Source organism: Ruditapes philippinarum, unplaced genomic scaffold (assembly GCF_026571515.1).
Source record: "Ruditapes philippinarum isolate M1 unplaced genomic scaffold, ASM2657151v2 ctg2108_1_1_1_1, whole genome shotgun sequence".
Classification (NCBI taxonomy): domain Eukaryota; kingdom Metazoa; phylum Mollusca; class Bivalvia; order Venerida; family Veneridae; genus Ruditapes; species Ruditapes philippinarum.
In genome coordinates this window covers 135,589-163,306 of record NW_026863651.1, presented here as the reverse complement: position 1 = coordinate 163,306, position 27,718 = coordinate 135,589, and the positions used below count along the sequence as shown (strand labels likewise).

Sequence of the window (27,718 nt, the reverse complement as noted above, 5' to 3'; positions counted from 1 at the left end):
TACATGGCAACAAATGTTGTTTATTCAAGTTCATTTCAAGCATAAAAACATCTGTTTGGCCGCATTAATTGTTGTCATTCAAAAAATTTATTTATTGCTTATTGCCAATTGTTTATAATCTCTAATTAGTTTTTAATATTCTGGTAAAGGTTGTCACCAACAATACTCGCATACCAACAAATGTTGCAGAACAATTATTACTCCCAACGGGATAAATCGTGATTTAAACCAAATGTAGGTAGTGAGCTACCTGTCCCTAGTTCGATATATAACAACTGCGTTAGGTGCAGCTGATTTCTGTAAATGCATTTTTAAAACCGGTGAGCATTTCTAAACGAGACAATGTTCCGCCAGCGTTCTTACCATTTTGGTGAAGCCATTTACGGGTGATTAAATCTGAAAATTAATCAGAATTACCTAGTAATTCTGGAAAATCCCACTCTATAAATTGTGAAATATATTTATAACTAATACACATGTAATATGCAATATAAAATTTCTTACTGTATAAATAAAAAATTAAATATGAGACCAATGCTTACATTAAGGGCAGTACCTGCTACAACAATGCTAAGGGGATACTGAGGCAAATTAATGACAAAAATATTAAAATGATTTTATGAACTCTAATAACGCTAAAATGACATGTTTTTTTAAATCCAAGCATGAATTACTGTATTAATTCTATATATGTTGGGTTTGAAGCGTAATTTAGAAGCCGACATAATCACCGAGTACTTTTAAAACAAGTTTTGTGACTGAAAGAACCCTGGGAAAAAAAAATTGGACTTTTAATAAAAAAGATTTTCCAACGCCCAAATGATTTATTTTTAAAAAATCAGAATAATGAATAAACATTTAAAAACGAAGAAAAAAAAATTTTGCCTTTTCCCCTTTTAAAATTTGAAGGAATAATTTCACACAACTTTTTCAAATTTTATAGAAATTTTTTTCTCACTTTTTAATCTTCAAAAAAGTACACTCCGGAGTTATAAAAGATATTTCTACTTATTGTGAGCAATTTAAAAACAATGATCCAAACACTGTTATTTAAAACAAAATAAAACAAAAGAATAAAACATATAAAAAGATTTAATGTAAATAAAAGTTTTTTAAATTATTAATCTCTTTAAAAGAAAAAAAAAGCCAACCAACTTTAATAACATCCTTTTTTTTCCGAAACACAAATTTTTTTTACTTTAGGATAAAATATTCATGATTAGCAGGCCCCACATTGGAAAAGTTGTTTGTGGTAAATATCATGCAGGTTTTCTTGCTTTACTTTTTTAGATATAGATTTAATGATAATATAAATCTGTGAAGTGCATTTTGTTAATTATTGTCATAGAAACAAATTATTTATTGACATATGCGATAATCTAGCTTGAAACATATTAACCACATTGCAGTTGAACTGTAATATAGTCATGGATTATTTTGCAACGATTTAAAACAGATTGTATCTGGTACCTTTCTTTTCGCTTGAACTGAATGTGATAATACTAATTATATAACTTTGACACATTTGCAAATGTTGCAGGCTCGGTTTGATTATGCGTGTCATAAGACGGTACTGGAAATTTCAAGTAACACAATAATAATAATAATGTCGTGCTGAACGACCTTCATGGATCGAAATTATAACATGTTTGATTGTGGCCTTCACACTGCAAAAATAACACTGATGTTGTAATAAAATAGATCAACAGGAATCCATAAAGAACGCCTAAAACAACAAAATTGAAAATGTTGCAGAATCGGTTTGATTGAGATCATTCTTTAACTGTTCATGTAAATTAAAGCCTCAATGTTAACAATGAATTAGTTCTTTTAATCTACATTAATGCTCATACGATTAAATCAAGATTATATGAAGTGTATTTTACAAACTTTATCTATGAGAGCTTCATTCTCTTAATTTAGATTGTCAGTAATAGAATACTTTTATATATTTAATTTACCTAATTAATCGTAAATTTAGTTAATTAAATAGATTACTATTTATTTTTAAATTAATACATTGACTTGCCTCCTGATAAATTTTCATATATCTCTGATTGATCAAATGATCTTTTATATCTGATTAGAGTGAATTACCTTATGTTTTGTGACAGGTTTCGTGACTGTTGTGTAGTTACATGTATGATAATTACAGTGATTGACTTTAAGATGCCGATTGATTGCAGTTATGCATGACATCTGGCATTCTAAAACAACACAAACACAAGTTATAAACAAGGCACAAGTATTTTAATGAAATGTTTATCTCTCTTTTAAACGTGACGTCTTCACGTGATGCGAAACAGCTCAGATATGTTTACAACAAAATATTATTTTCAAAACAAGTATTTTATTACTGTTATAATCTTTATGTTTATATCATGTGGAAACAAATATTATTTTAAAGGTGTTTATAGTGAAGTTTAATATGTTTCCTGAAACATGACTAACCAACCATTGTTGACAATATCGAATACATGTACTTAAATTACTTTAAACAATTATAATAACATATCCCCTGCTGATATTGTTTTCATTGGAATTAGGCTAGTTTACTGTAACAGTGCTGTGATTTTTGCTTTATATGGATCACCTTTCTTGTGTTAATATTGGCTATTGAATCACTTGCGTCGTTTTGTCACCCATTCGCTTGCCAAACATGATTGTCTTTCTCGCAAGTTGTGCAACAGGCTGCAAAGAAAACAAAAAACAAGTGATTTTTACATAACTATGGTTTTTCGTATGAATCCTTTTAGCAAAATGATATAAAATATTGTGCAAATTTACTCAAAACATTGTTTTTTATTGTCAACCCAATGCGCCACGCGACATTATAAAAATAAATGGATTTGGCTTGTTGTGTGGCTTACTTCGGTGTGACATAAATAAGCCAATAGAATGTTTGAACAGTGTCATCCTAAATTTCATAGATTGAACAATATGACCACTATTGTCTATAAAAACTCTTAAACTATCGTTCACGTTCTTTTAGTAATTTTTGTTGCTAACAAATAAACAATATATTTTAAAGTAAAACTCTCAACAGATTAATACAATGAAGCTGAGTTTATGTAATTGATTTGCCATGCTTTGAATTTGGATCAGTCCTTTTGAATATGTAATAGTCCATTCCAAGTTTGAGGGATTTTATTATAAACAAGAAGTATCTTTTAAAATGATACGCGGCCGAGGAATGATTGTTTAACATGCAAAAAAATATGATATTTTTAAGTTTTCAATACAAAAAGAAATGTAAGCAATGCTTGAATAACAATGACATGATAATTATTTTTTGAAGCTATTGAGAAAGTACCCATTATGTAAACATTAAATTAAATTATAGCATATTGATATTGATTATTTTAAAACAAAAAATTTCTTTTAATTGGGGTTTTTTATTGGGTTTTCCTTTTATTTTTTAAATTTTGTAACTTTTCCCAAATAACCAAAACAGTTAAAAATTCCCTTCCGACATTTTATTTGAAACTAATTTTTTTTTCTTTTTACAAGAGCATCCTTATAATTTTTTTAAGAAGGAAATACCTTTCTTTTTTAGAGGTTAAAAAAAAAAAATATAAGTCCTTTAAATTTTTTAATTTAAAAATGAAATGAATCACCGTTTCAGTTTGTAAATTTTTTTAAATGACCAATAAAAATTTCCCTTTTATATCAAGACCTTCCCTGTTAGTTTTACAGGAAGTCAAACAGATAACAGACGTTCTTCGTCCGAACCCCCCTCCCCCCAAAGAACAAACAAACATTGAGCTACCAACATTAACGAGACTGGTCATACTGCACGAACTGGTAACTTTCAGTGGTTAAAGCATTAAATATCTTAACAAATGATATCAATGCCGGTTTTATATCTTATTAAGCTATATCATAAATGAAACATTTCTATTTTTTATACAAAAAACCAATCGTGAAAATTGTGTGATATTTCTGAATTAATGTTAATAACATAAAGGAAAAAGTACACAACATTTATAGTCTGTTGCATTATAGGTGCTGATTTGTCAGGCCGGACACACAAAACCCGAGGTAAATGCTCAATGAGGAAAGAAAACGTATTATTTAAAAAATATCGTAAAATTTTCTGAAAACGTTTGGCAGTTACCCTGTGTAATGTTAGTTTGTTTTTTTTTAAATAATTCCTCGGGCTTATACCCAGGTCTACTAAATCTCAGTGGTCCAATGAAATATATTGACGTGAGTGGGAATGGAAAAGCATTTAATTATAAAGGCCCGCCGACACATTTGTAAAGAAGAAACATCATTATTTAAGGTATAATATCATTTGCAAACATTTACAAAGCAGATAACTATAATATTATAATCATGTTGATGAATGTGTTTCAAAGGATTGTATATCTCTTGGTATTGTTATTTTTTTCTGTTAATGACAACTGTGTCCAACGACATCATTTAAAACACATTTGTGATTCATTGATATCGATCAGCAATTTGTTTTATAGGTTTGTTACAGATTTGCCTAAATACATTGAATATCTTATTACGACATCAAAATTCTAATATCTATACATCATGATGATATTTAAATGGAGATTGGCATCTTTACCATCCTGCATCGTCAGTGTCTTTGTTATTTATTATCAGATGAATTCGTATCTCATTCTACTTATTTAAAGATCCTGTAACTCAATTTTTATGGTTTTATATCATAAATATAATGCTCAAATGAAGATTTATTAATATTGTAAGTTTTCAAAAGCATTATTTGTAAAGATATTACCGAATTTACATTCCATGTTAATAAATGGAGGTAATTAGAAATTTAAAATTTATTTTGTCAAATTTTTCAATAAGAAATAAATGCATATATTTTAATGATTACATATAATGTGGAAAAATATTTGCAGTACATATTTTACATATTCTTCGATGTTTGAAATTTGTTTTAGAAGCATAATTATAAACATATATTGAATTTCACTTAAGTGTAGTAACAACCTTAATTACGACATACAGGATCATTAAGATCTAGAATCAAACTCAAACAATTTCGATTGTTTTTTAAAAGTTCATTCTTTCGTTTTATTCCTGTTTTCGTTTCTAGAAGTTACTTTCAGTGAAGATCGAAATTAAACTCAAATCAGATTCTTACAGTTGTTTACACGTGTTTGACCTATATTATTGGTAATTCGACCTTACATTACAAAGTGAAGATTTCTTTAAATGTTTAAAATTGCCCGTAATCTTTTAAAATTGTAATTTCCAATATCTGTTTTCTTTAATACAAGCGTCTGATATAATAAAGATGATAACTTTGTTTAGGTTTAAAAGGCTTTTTACAATAAATTATTGTCATTTATTTATTATTTGTAAACTTTCTCATAAATGTTGCCAATACAAAGTACCTTTACATGGATCCTGTAACATAATACTAGCTGAAAAATTTACAGATTGAAAAAAATATGTTGAATTTCAATCGATTCTGTTTAAATGAAAAATAATGTATATAATTTCAATGTAATTCATGTAAGTGACATGTGTTAAAGCGTATAAAATTCTCCGATAAATTATGATTATTGAAAGTAAATGTGATTCCCTGTGACGACACTTTACACGCGTAAAAGCTTTTGAAAACGATGTTTTTTCCCCTCTCATTTGGCTGCAATCAGAACACTTTAGATGTTATACATTTGTGAACTCTCGCAGAAATGTTGCCATTGAATCCGACTATTTACCTCTAATTTGCTCAATGATAACGCTTATCCTACTTGTTTCTAGTACTTGCTGTGCTTTCTTGTTTCTAGAACTTTCTGTGCTTTCCTGTTTCTTGTACTTTCTGTGTTTTCCTGTTTCTATAACTTTCTGTGCTTTCTTGTTTTAGTACTTTCTGTGCTTTCCTGTTTCTAGAACTTTCTTTGCTTTCTTGTTTCTAGTACTTTCAGTGCTTTCCTGTTTCTAGTACTTTTTGTGCTTTCTTGTTTCTAGTACTCTCTGTGCTTTCGTGTTTCTAGTACTTTCTGTGCTTTCTTGTTTTAGTACTTTCTGTGCTTTCCTGTTTCTAGTACTTTCTGTGTTTTCTTGTTTCTAGTAGTGTCTGTGCTTTCTTGTTTCTAGTACTTTCTGTGCTTTCCTGTTTCTAGAACTTTCTGTGCTTTCTTGTTTTAGTACTTTCTTGCTTTTAGTACTTTCTGTGCTTTGGCACGAAAAAAATTTGTTTCCTATTCAATGGTTACAATATTTTGAGAAACGTCTTTATTTCAAATTCTCGAATGACTTAAAACATACAAGAATATTATATACAAAGAATCGTACATGTCACATCAACAGAAGAAAACTCAACACTTGGAGGAGAAGTATTAATATAATATTATTTTACACGTATATTTTAACAATTTTTTACTTATTTTTGATTTTAGCTCAGAGGATATTACGCCAAAAACCTTACAAAACCGTTTAATCTAATGATTATGGTGTATTGACAATGATTCATTTATTCCGATAATTATGATGTTGCTTGTTACATGCTATCAAGAATTATTCTTAGATACATCCATTGATTATTAGTAGAGTTAGTTTACTTCTCTTGGGATTTGTTATCGTATGTTTGTCTCTCAAAAATATTGACTGTTAATGCAAAGCTGTATGATTTGAAACATATTTATTCTGTGAGCGACGATAAATTGTATCATGTCATATTGAAGTGTATAATTGTTTTAATAATTTTTATGAAATTATTTATAATTGAATAGTAAAAAATCACAAAGTTGTAGATAGAGTAATTGCAGCTAGTTTAAGGCGTTATATTTCACCATGGTTTTCATCTTATGTGTCAATTTATTTTACAAACTAGCCCTTTAAGTATAGTGATCATGTTAACAATGGTTGTTGTACGTGCACAAATTATTCAAACTGTGAACTGAATTGTACATATAACAAAGTGGCATATATTCAACTAATAATATGCTTTGAAAGCATATAATATTACTCCAGAGATTTTCAGTTTTACCAGACGGTGTCTTGCATAGATTGATTATAAAACATGTGTTGAAAATACGTTTAGCTGCTTAATAGGGATCATATCGAAGTCTTATGAAGAGCTTAAAGCGTTATTATCCCGATGGACGTTTGTCCTAATTGCCCTTTCCTGTCGATTATCTGTTATATACACATTATACCGTCGGACTACTATTTCTCACATTAGTTGTCATTTAATGTTACGCCACAACGACACTATAAAGTGCATGAACAAAGGTCGCATAACGCCTTTTCTGTTTAACTGATTAAGAAGAGGTCAAGTACCACTCCGAGCGTTATTTCAAGCACAAGCAGGAACCTTAGTAAAACGTAAGTTATTTAGAAAGCCCTTCATAATAAGCCATCCAACTTTCCTGGTTGGATTTGAAGAATGGCAAGTTCAAAGTTAACGACCTTAATCACCCGACCACGATTGCCCTGTTCTACCATTTCACTTTTTGTATATACTAATAACTTCAAAAACGTAAACGCTGTTTATATATTAATTTCTATGGAAACACTAATAGAAGCACTGTTATGATATTGATTAATTTTCTTCTAATGTTTTAATCGGTGCGTAGTTCTTGGTATCCACCTATATATTATGAATACTTGGCAATCAGGAAAATAAATCAATTCTCTTGGGGATATCTGTCTGATAATCATACCAGTTTTTATGGTTAATTGTATGCTTTGATATAATACATTTGTTTAAAAAACATTTAACCAGTGTTTGTCCGTATTTATGGAGAAATCAGGAGGCATATCCACTTACCTAGAGTGTATATATTCCCCATGTATTTTATTTTGATTCATGATTACAGTTTTGGTGCTTAATTCTAAATGTTTAAGTCTTAAAATTGTTAAAATATGTAATAGTATTGTTCAAAATTAGTTTATGCGACAAAATATACTTTTATCAGCCTGATAGTGAGTTAAAGTCTTTATTTGACAAAAACATGAAAAGATATGACACGTAAAACTTCATAGACAAGTCTTAAACATTTAATTCGTGGTTCCGATTCATAAATAAAGTATATAAAATGAAAAAAATAACTTCTGTTATTCCTTAATTGTTATAATCATGTTCTTTAAAAGTCATAAATGTTTTTCGGTAATTGAAAAGAAGTAACAAAACAACAACAACAAAAAAAAAACAACAACAAAAAACGAAATGTTGAACGAAACACTATGTTCGCTATCTGTAAAAGTGAAATATTCTAAAGGTTGACACAATACAGTCTTCACCAGTGAGGCACCTTGGGTAATAATTGCCTGTTTTATGTATCGCTTTCAAATTGATAATATGATTGTTCTCAAGATATGGACCAACTGCCAAACTAAACACGTGCTTAAAGACATTTATCATGGTTCTGTTGACATAAAAAAAGGTCGATTTGTAAGACATAAACATTCAGATCAACTATAAGATTCTTACAGTCCTAATTGCGTTCAATTGTTCAGGTACTTTGTTAGTTTTTCAATTTAACTTCTATACGATTTGCAAATTATTTGAGCGACAATACTACAATAACACATTTTAATTTCTAAATCATTTTGAACATAAAACTTTATTTCAAATTCGGCCTTTAAAGCACTTTCAAGTGTTTTTAACTAGACAGAGCTAAAATTGGGCTACAGGTTTATCGAGCTATTATCATTGTATGGAAATTAAACACTGTTCAAACTTCATAAAACAAATAACACAAATTTCGCCATCCTTTTTAATACATATCCTGATTGTTTAAGATCTAGAATCGTTACAAACTATTTGCGAAACTCTGACAAACTTCGGAAACTCACAATGGTTGAATATTTGAAAGGCATCCATTTGCGTTTCGAGGAAAGATTCAAGTAAAAGTAAGGAAGACTGTCTGTGTGGTATCATTATAGGTCTGAAACAGTCTGTTGATTGTTTGCTATATACCTTTCTTCAGAAATGGATTAGGGAACGACACTTATCTTGCACAAATAAGAAAATAAATGATGTGTGTTTATGAATGTATGTCAGACAAATTGTGATTTGAAATCGCAACCTATTTTATTACAGCAAATTATCTAGTACTCTATAACTTCTTTGAATATTGACTTCCATCCTAATAACCTTCAATGCGAAAACAAATTGTTTTGACAAAAACAATGCATCTTTGAAATATAGCACACAATAAAAACATGTTCTATTTTTTCTTATCTTATTGCAAGGCATAAAATGATGCAAACCAGTTGCAGTCATATGTGTTATGTAAAATGAATAATCAAAGAATTAAGTAATTTTGTGATATTGTAAATCGTGTTATAAAACAGTCATGATAAAAAATGGCGAATGGTAAAAGTACATTCAATGATAAGTGTCAATGATAAGAGACTCGGTCCAGTAATGTGAGGCACATTTGGTCTTAGATGAACTCAAATGGTGAGAGCATAAACTGTATACAATGTGCCATGCCTATGAACAAATCATGTGGAACACATTTGGCTTTAAATGTACTCTATTGTTGATGTGGAGCACAAGCTGCCTGTTATGTACTGCGCTTATTGGGTCCCGAGTCCGTCATCATTTTAAAATATTTTCGTGTAACATAAAAATTATTTTAGATTTACCTTTCTTAAATTGTAATAACGTGATAATTTTATTAATGCTCTAAATTCTTAGGAAAAAATTGTTTTCTTCACAGACTATCTGTTCGAATAAATTTTCAATTTTATTCACTATTTTCTGAAAATTCGAATTCTTATTATCAAAAATAAAATGCTATAAAATCACATATTCCGGTATTCCGGGTTGTGTTGTTAAGTTACATGTTTGTTAGGCTTTTTATTATCATTTTCACATCCAATGTAAAATAATTCAAACACGAGGAAACACTCGATACTTTAATACAAACGTAAACTTTGACAGCAGGAAACACTTAATTTAATCAGTGTGATATTAAGTTTCTGTGTTTATTGAATTGTTGACATAACATGTTATCGTAAAACAGGCCTGTTTACTTCATAATTGACACTATTCCAAAACTTTATCGTTAGAAACAAAATTACGGTTGCTCAAAAAGTTTTTGATTTATCATCCTATCAAATATCATGATATTTCGTGTAGTGAAACTTTTGGGTTAATCAAATGTTGGAAATATGTTTTGTAGTGCAATATTATCAGAAAAAAATCTGGAGAGAAAGTGTTCCTTCCAAAACATTATTCACAATAATTTTACATGAAAAATGCAGACTCGATTTGATTGAGTCTGTACATTAGTGATAATGAAAAGGTACAACAACCTTCACGCCCCCTAGCACCGGCGTGAGAATCGAGTGCTATAATCAATAAAAGTACAAGGCAACCTTTTTACAGCTGCTACTCCGCACTTGACACATGCTGTTGTCGTGTATAAAAATCTGGAGAAAGTTATTCCTCGGAAGCATGAACCACGACAAAAATACATGAAAACTATAGACTTGGTTTGATCAAATCTGTACATGAGTAAAAGTAATAGAAAAAAAAATAGTTGAAACTCAATATTTGCAATAAATGCTTCAATTCTATTGAAATATATGTGTTTATATTTCTTTCAGCATGTGTGACTAAATTTTAACTTTTTAACTAAGTGATAAAAACAAAAAGAAAATGAGTTACTTCTATTGGTTCAACATAATTTCACCTAATTCACATTGATACTTAAATGTTGTAAAACTTGAAAAATGCTTAATCTGTTTAAGTGACAATGGTGTTACCTGCAGATTGCATTAATCAAACTCAGCTTGTAACGCCACCGTTTTGAGCGTTCTTTGAGGTTTAAGTTTGTATTTCAGTAAAGTAGGTGACATAGGGTTTTCAAAAATTTGTTGTAGATATTAACTTGTATACCTGTATACCGCGTTGATAAATGACACACGTGCCTAAATGTTTGATATAAACGGCATGCATCTGGAGAATGTACTGGAGAATCATGATTATTTTTTCTACTTCTACTTATATGAATTTATGATACAACGCAGTTACGATACTTTGCTATAAACCGTTTATACCTGCATCTGTTCTTTCAGTCATACAACATCCTAGATATTTTCGTCTTATTAAGTTTTTCTTAAAAATATTATTAACATACAAATGCACATTTACCGACTGACCGATTTTTAGACTATTTTATTATTACGAATTCATATTAAACATGGTACATTTTGCTTTGATTTGTAAATTTATTTTTCAAAAAATAACAAAATGGTTTCAAAAAAAAATTATTAACATCTTAACAGTTGCAATATTTAAATTGAACTTCAAAGATAAATTATAATTAATAAAGAAACAGTTGCAATACTTGGTAAAATAAATTGGAATTGAAAGATAAGTTATTGTTGATCACTAAAGAATTGAATAATAATAGTCATAAATGAATGACAAGATAGATTTAGTTAAAAATAAAACACTTAGGTATCATTATTTACCATTAACCATATGTTAGAAAATATTTTAGAACATGATCTGTTCAGTTTAATTATGAATTTCGGGGGCAAGGAAATTGTCATGTTTATGAAATCTTTTATTTCTAAATATTTTGTTGATTCTGATAGAAAATACATGTTTATTGATTGATTATAAGAGTGTTTCTTTATCACTGTTTTTAATCAGTCAGACATTTTTGGTAATTATGCTTATTCGAAAAGAGATGAAAAGTATTACAGTAGCATTATTATAAAGATAATAAATGCGTGATAAAATACAAGTTCAAAAAATGCTACATTGATAAACAATTAATGTAATATTGTTTCTTTACCAACATTTTTTATTGGTCAGATTTATTTGTTAATTATGCTTATTCGAAAAAGATCATGTTTAGTATTACTGTTGTATTAATATATAGATAATACAATGCGTGATATAATACAAGCTCAAAAAAGATATTACATTGATTAAAAATCAATGTTAAATTGTTTCTCTATCAAAGTTTTTGATAATCGTCAGTTTTTTGTTATTTTACTTATTCGAAAAGACGATAAGTATTACAGTGGCATAAATATAACGAGAACACAGTGCATGGAATAATTCCATTTTGAATTGATAGATGCATGTGAAAACGTTGCCATGAATCTGTTGAAAATTATACGCTAGATTGATATTATTTGCAAGACACACAAACTATCTAGTTATTTTATATTTTGAATATTATTTTGATTCAGTTTTTCAGATTTCTGTTGCGTGAATCAAGAATCCATTTAAAATTTATGATTATTTGGCGTTATTTTCGTGAATTATCTTTTTATTTTGCACGAATGTACTTTAAATACTATGTGTTTTTAATCTTCAATTAGATATTCATTGAACAGATTTGTCTTTCAATAAAGACACAGACATAGTACAGATACACTTTAACTCTTTAAAACATTGATTAAATATATGCAAAGAAATAAACACAGTTGTTTTATGTATTGTTAAAACATATAGATTTCTTTATTTTTCGAATCAAGATATACATACATGCATGTGCTATTAAAAACGCCTAAAATAACAAATGTATATGTCGTTTTTATTTTGGTTGTCACAAATAATATTTTACCCTAATATGCATCAGAGTGATTAGCTGTTTAAAAGTCCTTTATTGTAACATTTTTATTACATGCTTTTCGGTGGTTTATAGAAATATATCAGTGATATAAAAAAACTGGTAATTTCACTGTTTTAAACAGTGAAATTACGACTTTGATAATTTCACTGCTTTGATTTTAAGCCCCTTACGTTGTTTCAGTGACATACCAGTGTGCACAGTACTGGGTACCAACTTAATGGCGTGACGTCGTAAATGACGTCACGTTGTATTATTATTTGACGCGCTTTTCATTCAGTATTAGGTTTAATGTCTTTTTAAAACGTTTCTTTGCATAAAATAAAAAGAAAATTTGTTTAGTTTAGTGTAAGATAGAAATATATTTCACCTTGTGAACACCAAAAGATCATATTTTACTCGTGGCTTCGCCACTCGTGAAATATACCTTTTGGTGCTCACTCGGTGAAATATATTCCGATCTTACACTGAACTAAACAAATATCCTCTATATAAGTATGAGAAACGTGCATGATTTTCGAGACATAATGCTTTATTGATAAGAAGTCATCGATAATTTTCGATATCGTAAATTGTAATATGCTTAATACAAAATAAAAATGAAAAATACTTGATCGAGTCGATACGATAAAAATGTGTGTTGTTGATTTATCAGTAAAGTATTAACTCTGTCGTCGTTTTTATGACACCAAACGTGAAACTTCTATTGAAAATCGATCAAATCTGCCCATGTGGTCGGACAGTAATAACTTGTAACAGCCGTTTAGTTTACTCTGTTCAGTTTGGTCTGTTTAAAACAAAATATGTCTTACTGGGCGGAATTAATATTGATAATGACTACTGTCGTGACAAAGGATTAAGTTCTGTATTAAAGTGTTGTTTTTACACAGCGGAGTTAGTGATAATAAAGTTGTTGATGACTTTGTGTTAATCAACGGCTGTAACTCTACGACATTTTTTCATTCATTCATGAGATTGGTTATTAATCTGTTTAGCGCCGAGAGATTTAAGTGCAATTGTTGTGGGAAATATGATTTCTGTCGATTCAAAATAATATTTTCTTTTCACGAAGTTAAGGAAAGAAAAGTGTATGTGGGAATAAATATTCGATGAAAGATTTGATTTAATATTATTTTATTTTTTAATAGTGAATAACTAACAGTAATTAATTAAAAATTATTTCAACGTTCGGACATTTATAAAGAGACTTTTGACTTTTGATACTGATTAGCAACAATTGATATTATTGTAAAACTTATGTATAATAACAGTAAATACACGTAGACTCAAATATTTGTTCAGTAATTGATTATCTGTCGCTCGGTTATTGTATTTCATTTTACCCTCTAATCAGCCTGTCAACCTTTACTAAAATGAGTGGAAAAGATCGATTGAAGACATTGGAACAGTTTCGCAATGACGAAGAAGAAAGTAAAAACTCATTCGTTTATGATATATTGTCAGAGGGCCATTTGCAGGCAACAGCTCATAGACACCGATCATATTCCATGCACTCAAGTAAATATCTCATACAAGACAATAGTACAAAGAAAAGACAGAATCAACAACGTCGAATGAGCTTGCCGCAAAATGGATCAGTTTTTCAAAAGGATCGATTAAACGTTACATTGTTTACTGATTACACAATCGCAAAGGAAGACCAAGAACAAGGTGATTCAAAGAATATTTTGAGAAACCGAAGAGCACGATCATTTAAAGAACGATCATCAGAAACAGGACAAACAAATCATAGAAGGGTTAGGTCGTTTAAAACTACATCAAAAGGCTTGGTAAATCGTGGCGATTCTTTCAAAGTAAAGAAAGAGGCTCATAATGATCCATTAAATAACAAAAACGTTACAGATGATTCAACCCTTCAGAAATTTAATAATTGTGTAATACCTCAACTTATAACTACGGAGTGTAGCGTGGATCAAAGCAATATCCGAGTACTACTAACCGGTGCTCGAGGTGTTGGCAAATCCTCCATAATCGATCAATTTATGACATCCGAATTCCTTGGAAACGGATCATTCAATGTTTGTAAGTAGATTGACACGCTTGATAAGTAGACGGCTTTAATTTAAAGCCGGATTTATAATATTTATAATAAGATTTTTCGATTCGATTTTATTTTATATTGAAGAAATTACAAGTACGGCGATTTTAATAACTTGGTTGAATTAACTTGCGTTATTGCTTTATTACTCGATAATTGTAGTCATCATATAAATACTATCTAATTGCAGTTTTACGAATTATTCGTCAATATGTATCATTACATCGCCACTAATAGAGGTATAACATGTTTAAAAGTCGTTAAGGGTAGCAATATAATTGATCCAAAATGTATTTTCCGTGTATTTGTCTAATGGTTCTCTTGATTAACACGACTCATTAATGAAATTACAGTAAAAACCTGGTGTTAAACACCTAAAAACCACATGCTATTCCGAATACACAAACATTTGAGTACAAATGCTCATGATGCTTGTTGAAACAATAGGCCGGTCGTGAATAACAAATGAAAAATAAAACAACTACAAAACAATACAAACAACAAAACAAACAAACAAAACCACAAAATAAATAAATACGAAACGAAATATAAGAAAACACAAAACAAGTAAAACCATGCATATGGCATCAAAATTATTAGGAGGAAAACAAAAACAAAACATTACACGAGATGTATGCGAGTTTTCATGAAATGCTATGGCTTTTTATATTAAATTGTCAATGATCATTACAGTGAAATGAGAAACGATATATTTTCTTTCACTCTTAGGAAAAGGAAATAACATTTAAGATGACAAATGACAGGCAATTATCGCTCTTAATATTATCTTCTACAGACAGGCCTTTTGCTTCATGTTTTATCTTAGAAATGCTTTCATGATGATAAAGCACACGCTTCAATAATAACTCAATAGTGGCACTCTATTATAATCAATGCCATTTTTTTGAGCTAGTGAACGCTCGGAAAATATGTGATATGGCCATTTCTTATCAAGTTAAATATGAGAAAATGAGCAAAAAGGCTGCTGTAGTCAACGCAGATTTGTTGAGCTACAACATTTTGTATTAAGCAAAGAATACATAATTCGCTTAAATCTTAGCAGCAAACTTCTAATGAATTATACTAAAGATAATATGCATGTATGATAAAAGTTTGATTATTTCTTACATAAACTGTAAAAAGCATTTCCTTGGAGTCTTTTATTTACATTACTAGATTGCTCATCCTTAATCATCTTTCTATAAGTATTAAGGTCTTCGTTTAAATATCGTGTTTTGTCTAATAGGTTACTGAATGACGACCAGTTAAAAGTAACTATTCAAAGACAAATTTACTTTAAAGGATCGTCACAAAATGTGTCCTATTAGAAAGTTAAGCATTATGTCGGATGCAATGTTTTATGTATGAAACGCTTTATGAAAATAATTAAATAAAAGACCAAATAAAAGAACAGAAAACGATTCTATTCGTTTGTGTACAAAAGGATTTCAGTTGCATAGGTGACTAATGGACTCTGGCTTAATAATTATTCAGTTACATCATTAGGTGACTAATTGACTCGGGCTTTTTATAGCCAATACATACATACAAGGCAGGTAGAGCCTTTGTAAAATCCCCCCCCAATGATTCGACCTCTGTAAGATCTGCTGTTTGCGACGTCATGGCTGTGTCCCGTTCCGATGGTCAAGTGTGCATAGAAATTCTCTTTGGTGTATTGTGTGTAACTGCGTTCGACCATGTTGATCTTATTTTGTATATTGTAAAATTTTGACCATCATACTTAGATGAGATCTTTTTATATCATCAATATGGAAACATGTAAAATCATGAAAGAAACAAACTATATAACAATAAAGCAAAATTAGATAAGTGTACCGTAAATCGAACTATGATGACTTACTGTAAATGCGGACAATTTAGAACACAATCCAGAGGCGTAAAGAAACAAGAAAAATAAAAACTTTGTGTAATAAACTTTACTTGCATTTTTATTATAAGGATTTCAATAAGACGACCACCTTTTACTCGGAGCCTACAAACATAAGCTTATCAAAATAACCATCAATATCAATACATAAGACGGTTTCTTCTTTGATACCGTAGCATTAAAATGATTATATCTTTATTAAAGCATTGGTTCATGTTTGCAAAGTGTAAGTTACCAGTGTTATTGACTTTAAAAATCGAAACGAGTTCAACTCAGATATAAGATGTTTATATTTTAGTTTTTATCAAAGATATTGAATGTTTTATGAATGTTTTTTCGAAAAAAGATCAACATGTCTAAAGGAAACTTTTAATTGGTGCCTCGGAGCACAGATATTTTCACTTGTGTTTATTGTGTTCCATAGAATACTGTTAATTGTGTTCGGAATTATTAATAGAAAACTTTTTGGCTATTACCTTTAACATATAATGCATTATTATATACAACATTTTTAAAATTCTAAATGAAGAAGAAAGATATTTATTGCAAAAAGAGATTTCATTTATTCTAACAAAATAATATCACATGCAACCAATATACGTAAACGCATACAGATAGACTTTTATTTATAACTGTGGACTTATATAAAATTCAGGAGTAAATAGTGATAAACTATTTCTAGCAGTAAGGTTAATTCCCATGCTAAAGGGTGATTATTGAAATGATTAATGAAATCCTATTTATTTGTCAGTCTCCAATAGAGGAGCGTATGACTTTGATATCAATACATTAAAGCTATCTTTATCAAGCAAAGTATGGAAACATGATGCCTAGTATCGAGAATAAATAGAGGCTTTGTCAGACATTAATATAAATGTATATAAGGATATTTTTATATTTTGAAAAATAATTGCCATCATGGGAGTTCAGAACAGGAAAAATCTGTTGAGAGTTATTTTGAGTCCAAAACTGTGGTGAATGTTTGTTCTTGAAATGTTATGAACAATGCAATAAATTAACTCTCACGTGCCTACCATATCATCGGCTTGAGCTTTGTTCCTTCTTTTAAAATAAAATTTTATGCTTGAGTAGCATACATCTCTGTTGCAAAGCTAAACTATAGATTTTGAAATGTTTGCTGGTTCTTCTTTCTCTGTCACATTTTTATACGAGTATTCTATTTCTATCAATATAAAAGAAAAAACAGTGTACAAGCAATACATATCAAATGATGTATAATTATTTTAAAACCTCAGAAGCGAAATAATAAATTATTCACCCAAGTATTACGTAAAAATTGCTCTCCTTGTTTTACAACTTCTTAATAACTAAATTACATAATAATTAAGTAGAGGGAAATTATCAGGAATTCTTAATTAACGTTAAGAAACTTTTTCCTTATTTTTAGAAATTCTCTTACCGTGTCAAAATTGTAAACAGTATTATTGAAAGCGACACAACTGAGACGTTTTGAAATGACGGGACTGTAAATAGTTTTCCGAAATTTCAATGATATGTGATGTAGGTGTATACTTATAACAACTAGTGTGCAATATATCTGGTTACTTGCTCTCCCCGTTTTTTCTAGAATAATAATTCTATTGCGTAAAGACACTAAAAGCGTCCAAACACTAAAAACTCAACTCGGTCTAAGAATCGCACTTAATGTCAATTTTCATTTTATTCTGAGCATATTACATGTACCTTATCACCTTTGCTATATATTTTTCCGTAGAAGTTCCCTTATTTGATCTAGTATGTTAGATTTTCAAATTTTATGTTTTAAGGCTTTTGGACATCAGTGAAGCTCATTTAATGGAAGTAACCAAGGTTATAAAAGCATACCTTATCAATACATGTGTAAGTGTCCTTCTGCATCATAGCTTAATATCAAGAAACTAGGAACCATTTTCCAAACTGCAAAAAGATGCAATGAAAAGAAATAAATTTGATCAATATCCATATTGAATTAAAATTGTTCTCTAAAAAGAACAGGTTGCCATTGAAATTAAGTTATGGTTGTTAAAACATGATTTTAAAGAACGAATCAACTAAACAAATTTATTATATCGGTGATAATTTCGATCATTTTAAGATACTGTATGTTTTATTCATCAAATATACAATCCGTGTCTCTAAATATATTTGAAAAACAAGCGGACAATTAAAATAAACGTATTGTTATTTAAAACCTTATAGTGGAACACACAAATGATTTAATAACGATTATTTAAGGGAGTGACTAAGTTTTTAACGGAAAAAATCAAAATAGCATTTTGCTCTCAAAATGAAAACACAGGCACGAGTATCGGACCTGGGAAGAAAAAATATGACCAGCAGATTGATAAAAAAAACCTGTGTTCATCTTAAAAGTGTCAAAAAAAAAACAAAAACAAAATGTAAATAATGACCCCCTTTAAAAATATACTATAAGTTAAGAGAAGGCCGGAAACTCCAGATTCGAGCCTACGAGCAAGGGATTCATTTCCCGGGTCGTTGTGAAAACAATTGGCCAGACAATTAAAACAAACTTTTATCACTATTTCACGTTTATAATAATCTTCAAAATGAGACCAACCCCAAGTCTCTAGCCCTTCCCGTTCATGAAATATCTATCAGGAAACGAGCGAATTCGTGCTAAAAATCCTTGGTAGACAGAATTGCGGCACAACAATTCGGTACGTAAACATAGACTAATACATGTATGTCAGCTGACTACGGGTCAAAATTACATGAATTTACTAAATAATATTACTAAATACATTAAGTTGGACCACTCACAATCGTCAGTAGCATCTGATACACACGAGATTCGAGTTTCAAACATTTACAACTTTATGTATTTAGTAATATTATTTAGTAAATTCAAGTAATTTTGACCCGTAGTCAGCTGACATACATGTATTAGTCTATGTTTACGTACCGAATTGTTGTGCCGCAATTCTGTCTACCAAGGATTTTTAGCACAAATTCGCTCGTTTCCTGATAGATATTTCATGAACGGGAAGGGCTAGAGACTTGGGGTTGGTCTCATTTTGAAGCTTAATATAAACGTGAAATAGTGACAAAAGTTTTTTTTTTATTGTCTGGCCAATTGTTTTCACAACGGCCCGGGAAATGAATCCCTTGCTTTTAGGCTCGAATCTGGAGTTTCCGGCCTTCTCTTAACTTATAGTATATTTTTAAAGGGGGTCATTATTTACATTTATTTGGGTTTTTTTTGACACTTTTAAGATGAACACAAGTTTTTTTTTATCAATCTGTCAAATTTTTTCTTCCCAGGTCCGATACTCGTGCCTGTGAATGAAAATAGTTGTGATAGTTCCTCGCAAAATTATGCTGTCCTTATTTACATTGCAACAGCCTATTGGCATTATCAATAAAATAATAATGCAATAGGTCACTTAACCAAATAGTACAAGTTCATTCAACACGAGACAACACCAATCATGAAATTCAGGCATTACAGAAATTACATTTTCTGTCAATTGCTGCGTCAATATTTATATGCAATCTAAAATTCTTTATGTATTGAGAAGATACGTTTCTAAATTGTTATATCTACAAATATTGACATAATATCACAATGTAAATACATCTGCTTCAGTTTGAATGTTATACGATTTATACATTACATTCTGCACGTTTGACCTTTTTGTATAAAGTGTTTAATATTGGATCGGCTAGTTACTTGTAATGATTTATTTGTATAAAACACATATTAAGATAAGTGTAGCAGAAAACAATTATTATCATCATTGTTGTTTATAGATTTTTGTTATATTTACCTACTTTATGTTAAATTCTGCTTATTAATAAGCTGTTATCTTATCATGATTAGACTCGATACAAACCGAGCGTGTAACATTAAATGTTTTTCATTTATTGCTGTCTTTTGTAACTTAAGATTCCCACTATCTTGTCATTTTACAAACGCTAAAATAGATATTTGCTTTTTGTTAACCAAAGTATATTCAATTTCGCTAAAGGTTATTTACAATTTCTTAGCCGTTGTTTAGGTAATAGGTAATAGCAATGAGCGAAAATTTAGTCAAACATGGAAGTACTAGTTTACATTCAAAAATTTATACTTAAATGTCAGAATGTAAGAAATACATTCACATCAGATGACACACATGTTTCCTTCTGCAAAATAATGCAAAATTCTTATTGTCAGATATAGAAATCACCAACAGTAGAAATTGACTGGAATTTTGTTTAATACAAGTTATCAACTGATCTTCTTGTTATTTGTCTACGTTAAATCTAATCAATCTACGTATCTACAATTGACCAACATGTTAAATTGACCTAGTAGTTAATAACGTGATTCCTTATCAAATGAATGTTATCAGACAAATGAAATGGTTACTATCAATAAAGCTATCCAACCAGAAACTAAAAGCTATTTCAGTACTTGAGCCCAACTTCATTATGCAGAACTGTTTACACTATTCATGATTCAGGACAACCTAACACGTAGATCGTACGTAGAGAATACAGTCAGGCGTTATGTTTACCGACTTCAGAGTTATATTATTTCGATATTATATGGTTGATTTAAACAATTTTATTTCATATAATGCAAACATATACACTTATGATACAACAACATTATATAAACAGGTTTGAAAAGGAAGTCAAATATCCATGTAGATCCATGTAGATTTCTTTCCTGTTAATTGTAAAAGTAAAGCAAATTATAATGTAACAACACGTACAAATACACTATTTACTAACATAAAATATTTACATAATTACACCTAGAAAGAGTGAAATCAGTAATGAAATTGAAACAAACGAAGAAAAAAGTTATTAATATGCGATCATATTGAATTGTATATATGAAGAGGGTACGGAAGAAAAAATGCTCGGTAAAACCATGACGGTTTCGTAGAATTTATAGGCTATAATATTGTAACAAAATTTACATAAGAAAATATCATTTAGATCTTTCATGCTGGGCAAAGTTAGTCCGATCGTTTTGTCATCTTTTAAATATATAAATTCGAAGAAATGATAATTGTGGTGTTATTGAAAGAAACAATATATATTGACACAACAATAACAACGGAACATTTGTAAAATGTTGCATGCCTAAAATGATACAAATATGACAGATTTTCAATTTCTAATACATCTGTTACATCTATAATTGTTGCTAGCCTGGAGAAATAACTTTCAGAAAAAAACTACATCATTTTTGCCGTTGGTTATAAATTTTAACTAGCGATGAGTTTGAAGTATGTCAGTTATTCATTAATAGTTTTTCGTTTGTCAGTCTTCAACGCTTCTGAAACATTAAGGGTATGCTTTGATAACACTGCCGACTATTGTGCATGTACTATTGACTATATTCTCAGCTGTGATATTTTTGCTTTTCTGACGATTACATAATAATACATCATCAAAAGTTTCATAATCCTTCAACTTAGAATGAATGTGCCCTAAATAGTGACGTATAATTGCTAATAAATGTTCACGGTATTTCCAAATAACTTGTTCAATTATGCAACTATTAGTAATAATCATAACTCAAATCCAACCAATAGTGATGAAGTGAAAAAAGTAACAAAAGTATATTATTCTCTGTACCAATTTATTAACCTCAATACAGGTAATAACTTTGTAAGCATTTACAGAGACAAAACTAATAACAAAATGCTTTTTTTGCAATGTACTGTGATAAACAATTACACATGACGCCCATGGCTAAACAGTTATCTATCAATTAGCAATAGTAATAAAGTTTTGACATTTTTCTCTTGCTTTAGGATGCGAACGTTCCTAATTAATTCGTTGTATTTCTGTATATTGTTACTAGTCACAAACTGTTTGGTATTGAAAATATATAACAAAATATCGATAAAATGTGATCTCTCGGAAGCATTAATCACAACAAGATCTTGACAATTATTTCTAAATATTATTATATTGATAAAATTATGTGTTCCTGTTGTTTTGTTGCTGTTAGTTTATCTGTTGTTTTTTTTTTTTTTGTTTGTTGATTGTAATTGAAGTTACTGCCTTGTAGAAGAGAATCAAGTAACTATTTTGTGATAATATAACGTCAGCGTTGCCAGCCCAGTGGTTTGCATTTCGTTAATATAACCTTTTTAAGGACTATTTAAAGTGTTTTCTTATATATAATAAATTGTGTATGTGTGCATTTTGATGAATAAATAAATCATTGATAACAATATAAATAGTAAAAAGTAACAAATACCACTATGTTAAATATTGATCCAGGATCCATAACATATGTTTAAAATTATTATTATCATTAACATTAACCGAACATCACATACTACAAAAAGATATGTTTTTCCTAGGCACTGGATTACAAATCTTTTTTTATCTTAAACTATAATTCCATTCGTTAACAGGGATTGAAAGAAAATGTTCCTGTAATATTTTAAGTAGAGGAAATCTTTTTTTGCAAATTGAGATTAATGAACGCAGATTATTGTGTCAGCCTGTGAAGGAGAAAGTTTTCATTTTGGGTTTCAACTTCTACTGTTTGAGAATAGTTATTTTTGATGTATGTACGAGTATATGAAAGCTTGTTTTTTGTTTGTTTAAATATTACTAAGCAAATAGAGACAAACTAGAATAGGAAATAATGCTTTATCTTTTAAAATGATTGAACATGGCGCCTTAGATGAAATATCAACATAGCCTTTTAGCCTTGCACTTTTGTTTGAAGAAAAAATGGTACTCTGAAATATTATCGATAAGAAACGCGTTCCTACAAGAGAATATTTAGTACATGGAATATTGTTTTAATTTCTTTACTGTTTTATTTCAAATAAATCTTCATGTTCGTTCATGTTTAGCACAAATGTTGTACTGAACAGTAGGCTTCATTATAATGGAGGAATTTTATCATTATACCTTTCATACCTTATTGAATTTACAACAATAATAAAATAACGTATACATGACTTTTTAAACATTAAATTTAAAGTTTTTTCACTGATATTTTTTTTAAATAAATCAAAAATTTACTTATTTGTCTTTTTTATTCTGAGGATTCAATGCATATCTTTGTATACATAATGATTATTCGAATATTTGTTTGCGATGTTTTTAATATGTTAATTAACCTATATTGTTCCTTATTGTAACCATAGTTTTTTAATTAGGTTTTTATCACTAAAATGTAGAGATTTCCTTTTACTAGACAGATAACGTATAGTTTTACCTATACAATGGCATAGAACGAAATCTCTATTTTATGTTATAATAAGAGGATATTAGACGAGTGTAGAATTAATACTATTAATCGATTTATGCGAGCGTTTCGCGAGTATTATACTCGAGGCTACACAATCGTATATTATATTTTATCTAATATCATAACTCTTTAAAATTAATTAAATCATTTTTCATTTGCATGCATTTAGTGTAACACAAAATGTAGCGCGATTTTACACTATGCTTGTATATATAAAACGCAATTAACGTTACGTCGAATATTATGTTGCTATTTTGCTAGTCATGTAATGTCACTTTTATAAAAAAAAACAAAGGCTTTATTACAATCCTGCCTCTTGGTTTACGTTATAAATCAAATATATAAATTCTTTCCATTTGAATGCATCTCCAGTATAAGAGACAGTGTATGTTGATCCTTATGTACCAATATATTACCGCATGCATATTTAACATTTAAAATAAAACTCTATCTCATAACTTGCTGCTAATCTAAATAACATATAAACCATTATTATAATAATTACATATATCTCAAACCGAATCCTCCTTGTATAAGTCGTATTAAATAGCACTAATACAGAACCGCTTGAATACAATACCGGGAAAATTCTGACGAATCTCCAGGAATAATATGATGAAGCCATTATATAATTTATCAGAAAGTTACTTTCCATGATTGATACATTTTGTAAACACCATGATTTATCAGCTATCAGTCAAACACCATCAAAGCATACCTCGTTACGTCAAGCGAAATGCCTTTCAATTATTTTTGTGTCTGGTACGGAGCTTTATAGGAGGAATCTCTTGTATTAAGGAAATAAGGAAAATCATCAATATATAACATGATGAATTAAGACAAAATAGTCTCTTGAAATATTTACGTTTTTTTTAGTTTGTATATTAATTTTTTTAATTGAGTGTAGAATTAATACTATTAATCGATTTATGCGAGCGTTTCGCGAGTATTACACTCGAGGCTACACAATCGTATATAATATTTTATCTAATATCAGATAATCCAAAATCATAACTCTTTAAAGTTAATTAAATCATTTTTCATTTGCATGCATTTAGTGTAACACAAAATGCAGCGCGATTTTACACTATGCTTGTATATATAAAACGCAATTAACGTTTCTTCGAATATTATGTTGTTATTTCACTAGTCATGCAATGTCACTTTTATAAAAAAAAACAAAGGCTTTATTACAATCCTGCCTCTTGGTTTACGTTATAAATCAAATATATAAATACTTTCCATTTGAATGCATCTCCAGTATAAAAGACAGTGTATGTTGGTCCTTATGTACCAATATATTACCACATGCATATTTAACATTTAAAATAAAACGCTATCTCATAACTTGCTGCTAATCTAAATAACATATAAACCATTATTATAATAATTACATATATCTCAAACAGAATCGTCCTAGTATAAGTCGTATTAAATAGCACTAATACAGAACCGCCTGAATACAATTCCGGGAAAATTCTGACGAATCTCCAGGAATAATATGATGAAGCCATTATATAATTTATCAGAAATTTACTTCCATGATTGATACATTTTGTAAACACCATGATTTATCAGCTATCAGTCAAACACCATCAAAGCATACCTCGTTACGTCAAGCGAAAATGCCTTTAATCTATTTTATGTGTCTGTACGGATTTATAGAAATTCTGTAATTAAGTAAATAGAAAACATCATATACATGTGACGTGACCCAAAGTGTCGTTTGAATATTACGCTAATTTTACTTAGTTGGTTTATTTTTGCTTATTGAATTACTGAATAAGATTTTATGTTATGACGTCAAGCATACTAACATGTAGTTCAAATCAACAGCGTATTATATTCATGTATATTTATTTCATGTATACAATTATAATATAATAGGATATTAATAATTATGTTTTATTTTATATTATCGGCTAGTCAAGAGCCTTTACAATTGTAGTCGCTCATTGTTTCAAGCTTAGTCTATTACTTGTAGTTCGAATATTTACCAAATAGTCTTATGATAAAACTGCATTTCATCGTATGCAATGCTTTCAAATATAAACAATGTGGTTATTTATTGAAGTTTAAAATAATAATATTTCAATTGATTTATACCATCTCCGTACACAGACAAAATGCAGCAGAAATGGGTAAATTCAGGTATCATTTTTAATATGGGATTACTTCCTACTTCGGAATAAATGAATAAATGCTTACAGAAAATAGTTATTCTGAAATAATATTGTGAAGACAGTAGTGTTACAAAACCACAGGTGTATCTGAGACGCAAACATTAGATAACTATCGAAAGAAATTGCATTATCTGTTCTGTAAGTTGTAGAATTAATAAGAAACGTTTGCCTATTTGAGACAACTCGCTTATCATCAGAAGTGAAATAAGAATTAAGATAAATAGCTGAAGATTCGATAATGTTACACTTATTCTTCGTGCGATGGATGTGAATGCAACTAAAATAACCATTTCTGAGAAATATGATGTAAAGACCTGAATGTCTTATTGCTATAATAGTTAAAGGATTTTATTTCGCGCGATGTTCAAAGATCGGATAAAGCTCGGATATTTGGCTGTTTAATAGATATTTAAAACATTTTTTAATGTTACATGTGAATAATAAAAGTAACGTTTCTGTCTTTCATTTTTTGTCATCGACTTATATCAACTATAAGGAATGTATTTAATAGACTATTAGGGCAAAGCTATTGAAAGAGCTATAAAATGTGTATAGATGAATCAATACAGATGTAGCTTGAAGGAACGATTTTCATTATTTCTATAAAACAAATAAGACAAGATAATATTCACATAATGGCGCAAGTCCACCGTGCTGATGACATTTCGCCAGAACAACACGAAAAGCCATCTACTTATGAGATATTGTCCGAAGGTCATTTCCAAGCTAGTGCACACAGAACAAGATCATTTTCATTGCATTCTAGTAGGCTGTCATCCAAAGGTACTAAGAACAAAAATTACCACAGGCGCCGAATGAGTTTGCCTCCTGATGAATCGAATCTGTCGTTTACTAATACAAGATCATCAATAGACAACGATTTAATCAGGCTTGAAAAAGAAGAAGATATCCGAAGAAGGAGAACTAGGCGTTCAGGTTCTTTTGATGAGCGCCAGGAGATGTTTGAAGTTGAGCACAGAAGAGTACGGTCCTTTAAAACGACACCAAAAGGCTTGATATTTCGCGTTGACTCTTTAAACATTCACCAGGAGACTAAACAGAAGGAGCAAGATATTCTTTACAAAGACATTGATGACACAGTTCGTGCTTTTCATAACTTTGTTATTCCACAAATAACAGGAAACAAATATATAGTTAAACAGACACATTTCCGTGTGTTGCTGACAGGGGCTCGAGATGTGGGTAAGACAACTCTGATAGACCAGTTTTTGACGTCTGGTGTCCTTGGCAGCGGGGATTTGAATGTGTGTAAGTTTAATGTAGCATGTGATTATATTTATTCAATTTTAGCAAAACGACGTAGCAACACAAAAATAATTTCCGATAAAATGCATAAAAAAGCTAAATGAACTCTAAAAGATCGGTACAATTTTGACTAAACAGAATGTTTCCCAATCAGTGTCTTGGCCCCAATAAGTGTATTGGCTATCAAATATCATTCACACGGATTTTATTATTATAATAATATATTTCAAGAAGCGCTGACAGAAAATATTATAATTGGACCAGATCCATCCCTCGCCTTAAAAAAAACATTCTCAATGCAAATTAAAAGACTGAAATTTCAATGCATAATTGTAAACAGTTACGGATCGTTTATATCTTTGTATTTTATTGTCATAAGAAAATTTGTGAGCTTATTTTTTTTTAGTTTGGTGGGGGGGGGGGAGTTTGGACTATTGTTGTTTTCTTTTTCTTTTCTTTCCTATACATTTCCTTTTGAAATCAATTGCCACGGATACTCTTCATATTATATTGCAATCAACCAATTCTATATTAAAATGAATTCCA

At 29.6% G+C, this 27,718-nt stretch overlaps 1 protein-coding gene across 7 annotated transcripts in view; it reads left to right on the top strand.

Moving 5' to 3' along the window:
- Window positions 1-27,718, top strand: part of LOC132722833 (ras-related protein Ral-B-like) — a 104,375-nt gene that overhangs the window by 60,480 nt on the left and 16,177 nt on the right. Inside the window, exon 1 of one of the 7 annotated variants that reach the window (XM_060707408.1) lies at window positions 13,315-14,582. The exons of 5 other annotated variants lie outside the window; for them this stretch is intronic. In XM_060707408.1, the coding sequence (XP_060563391.1) occupies window positions 13,913-14,582 (670 nt within the window). In that variant the 5' untranslated portion in view covers window positions 13,315-13,912. Of the gene's footprint in view, window positions 1-13,314; window positions 14,583-26,050; window positions 27,176-27,718 lie in introns of those variants that run through there. One more of the 7 variants, XM_060707409.1, reaches the window with a different exon arrangement.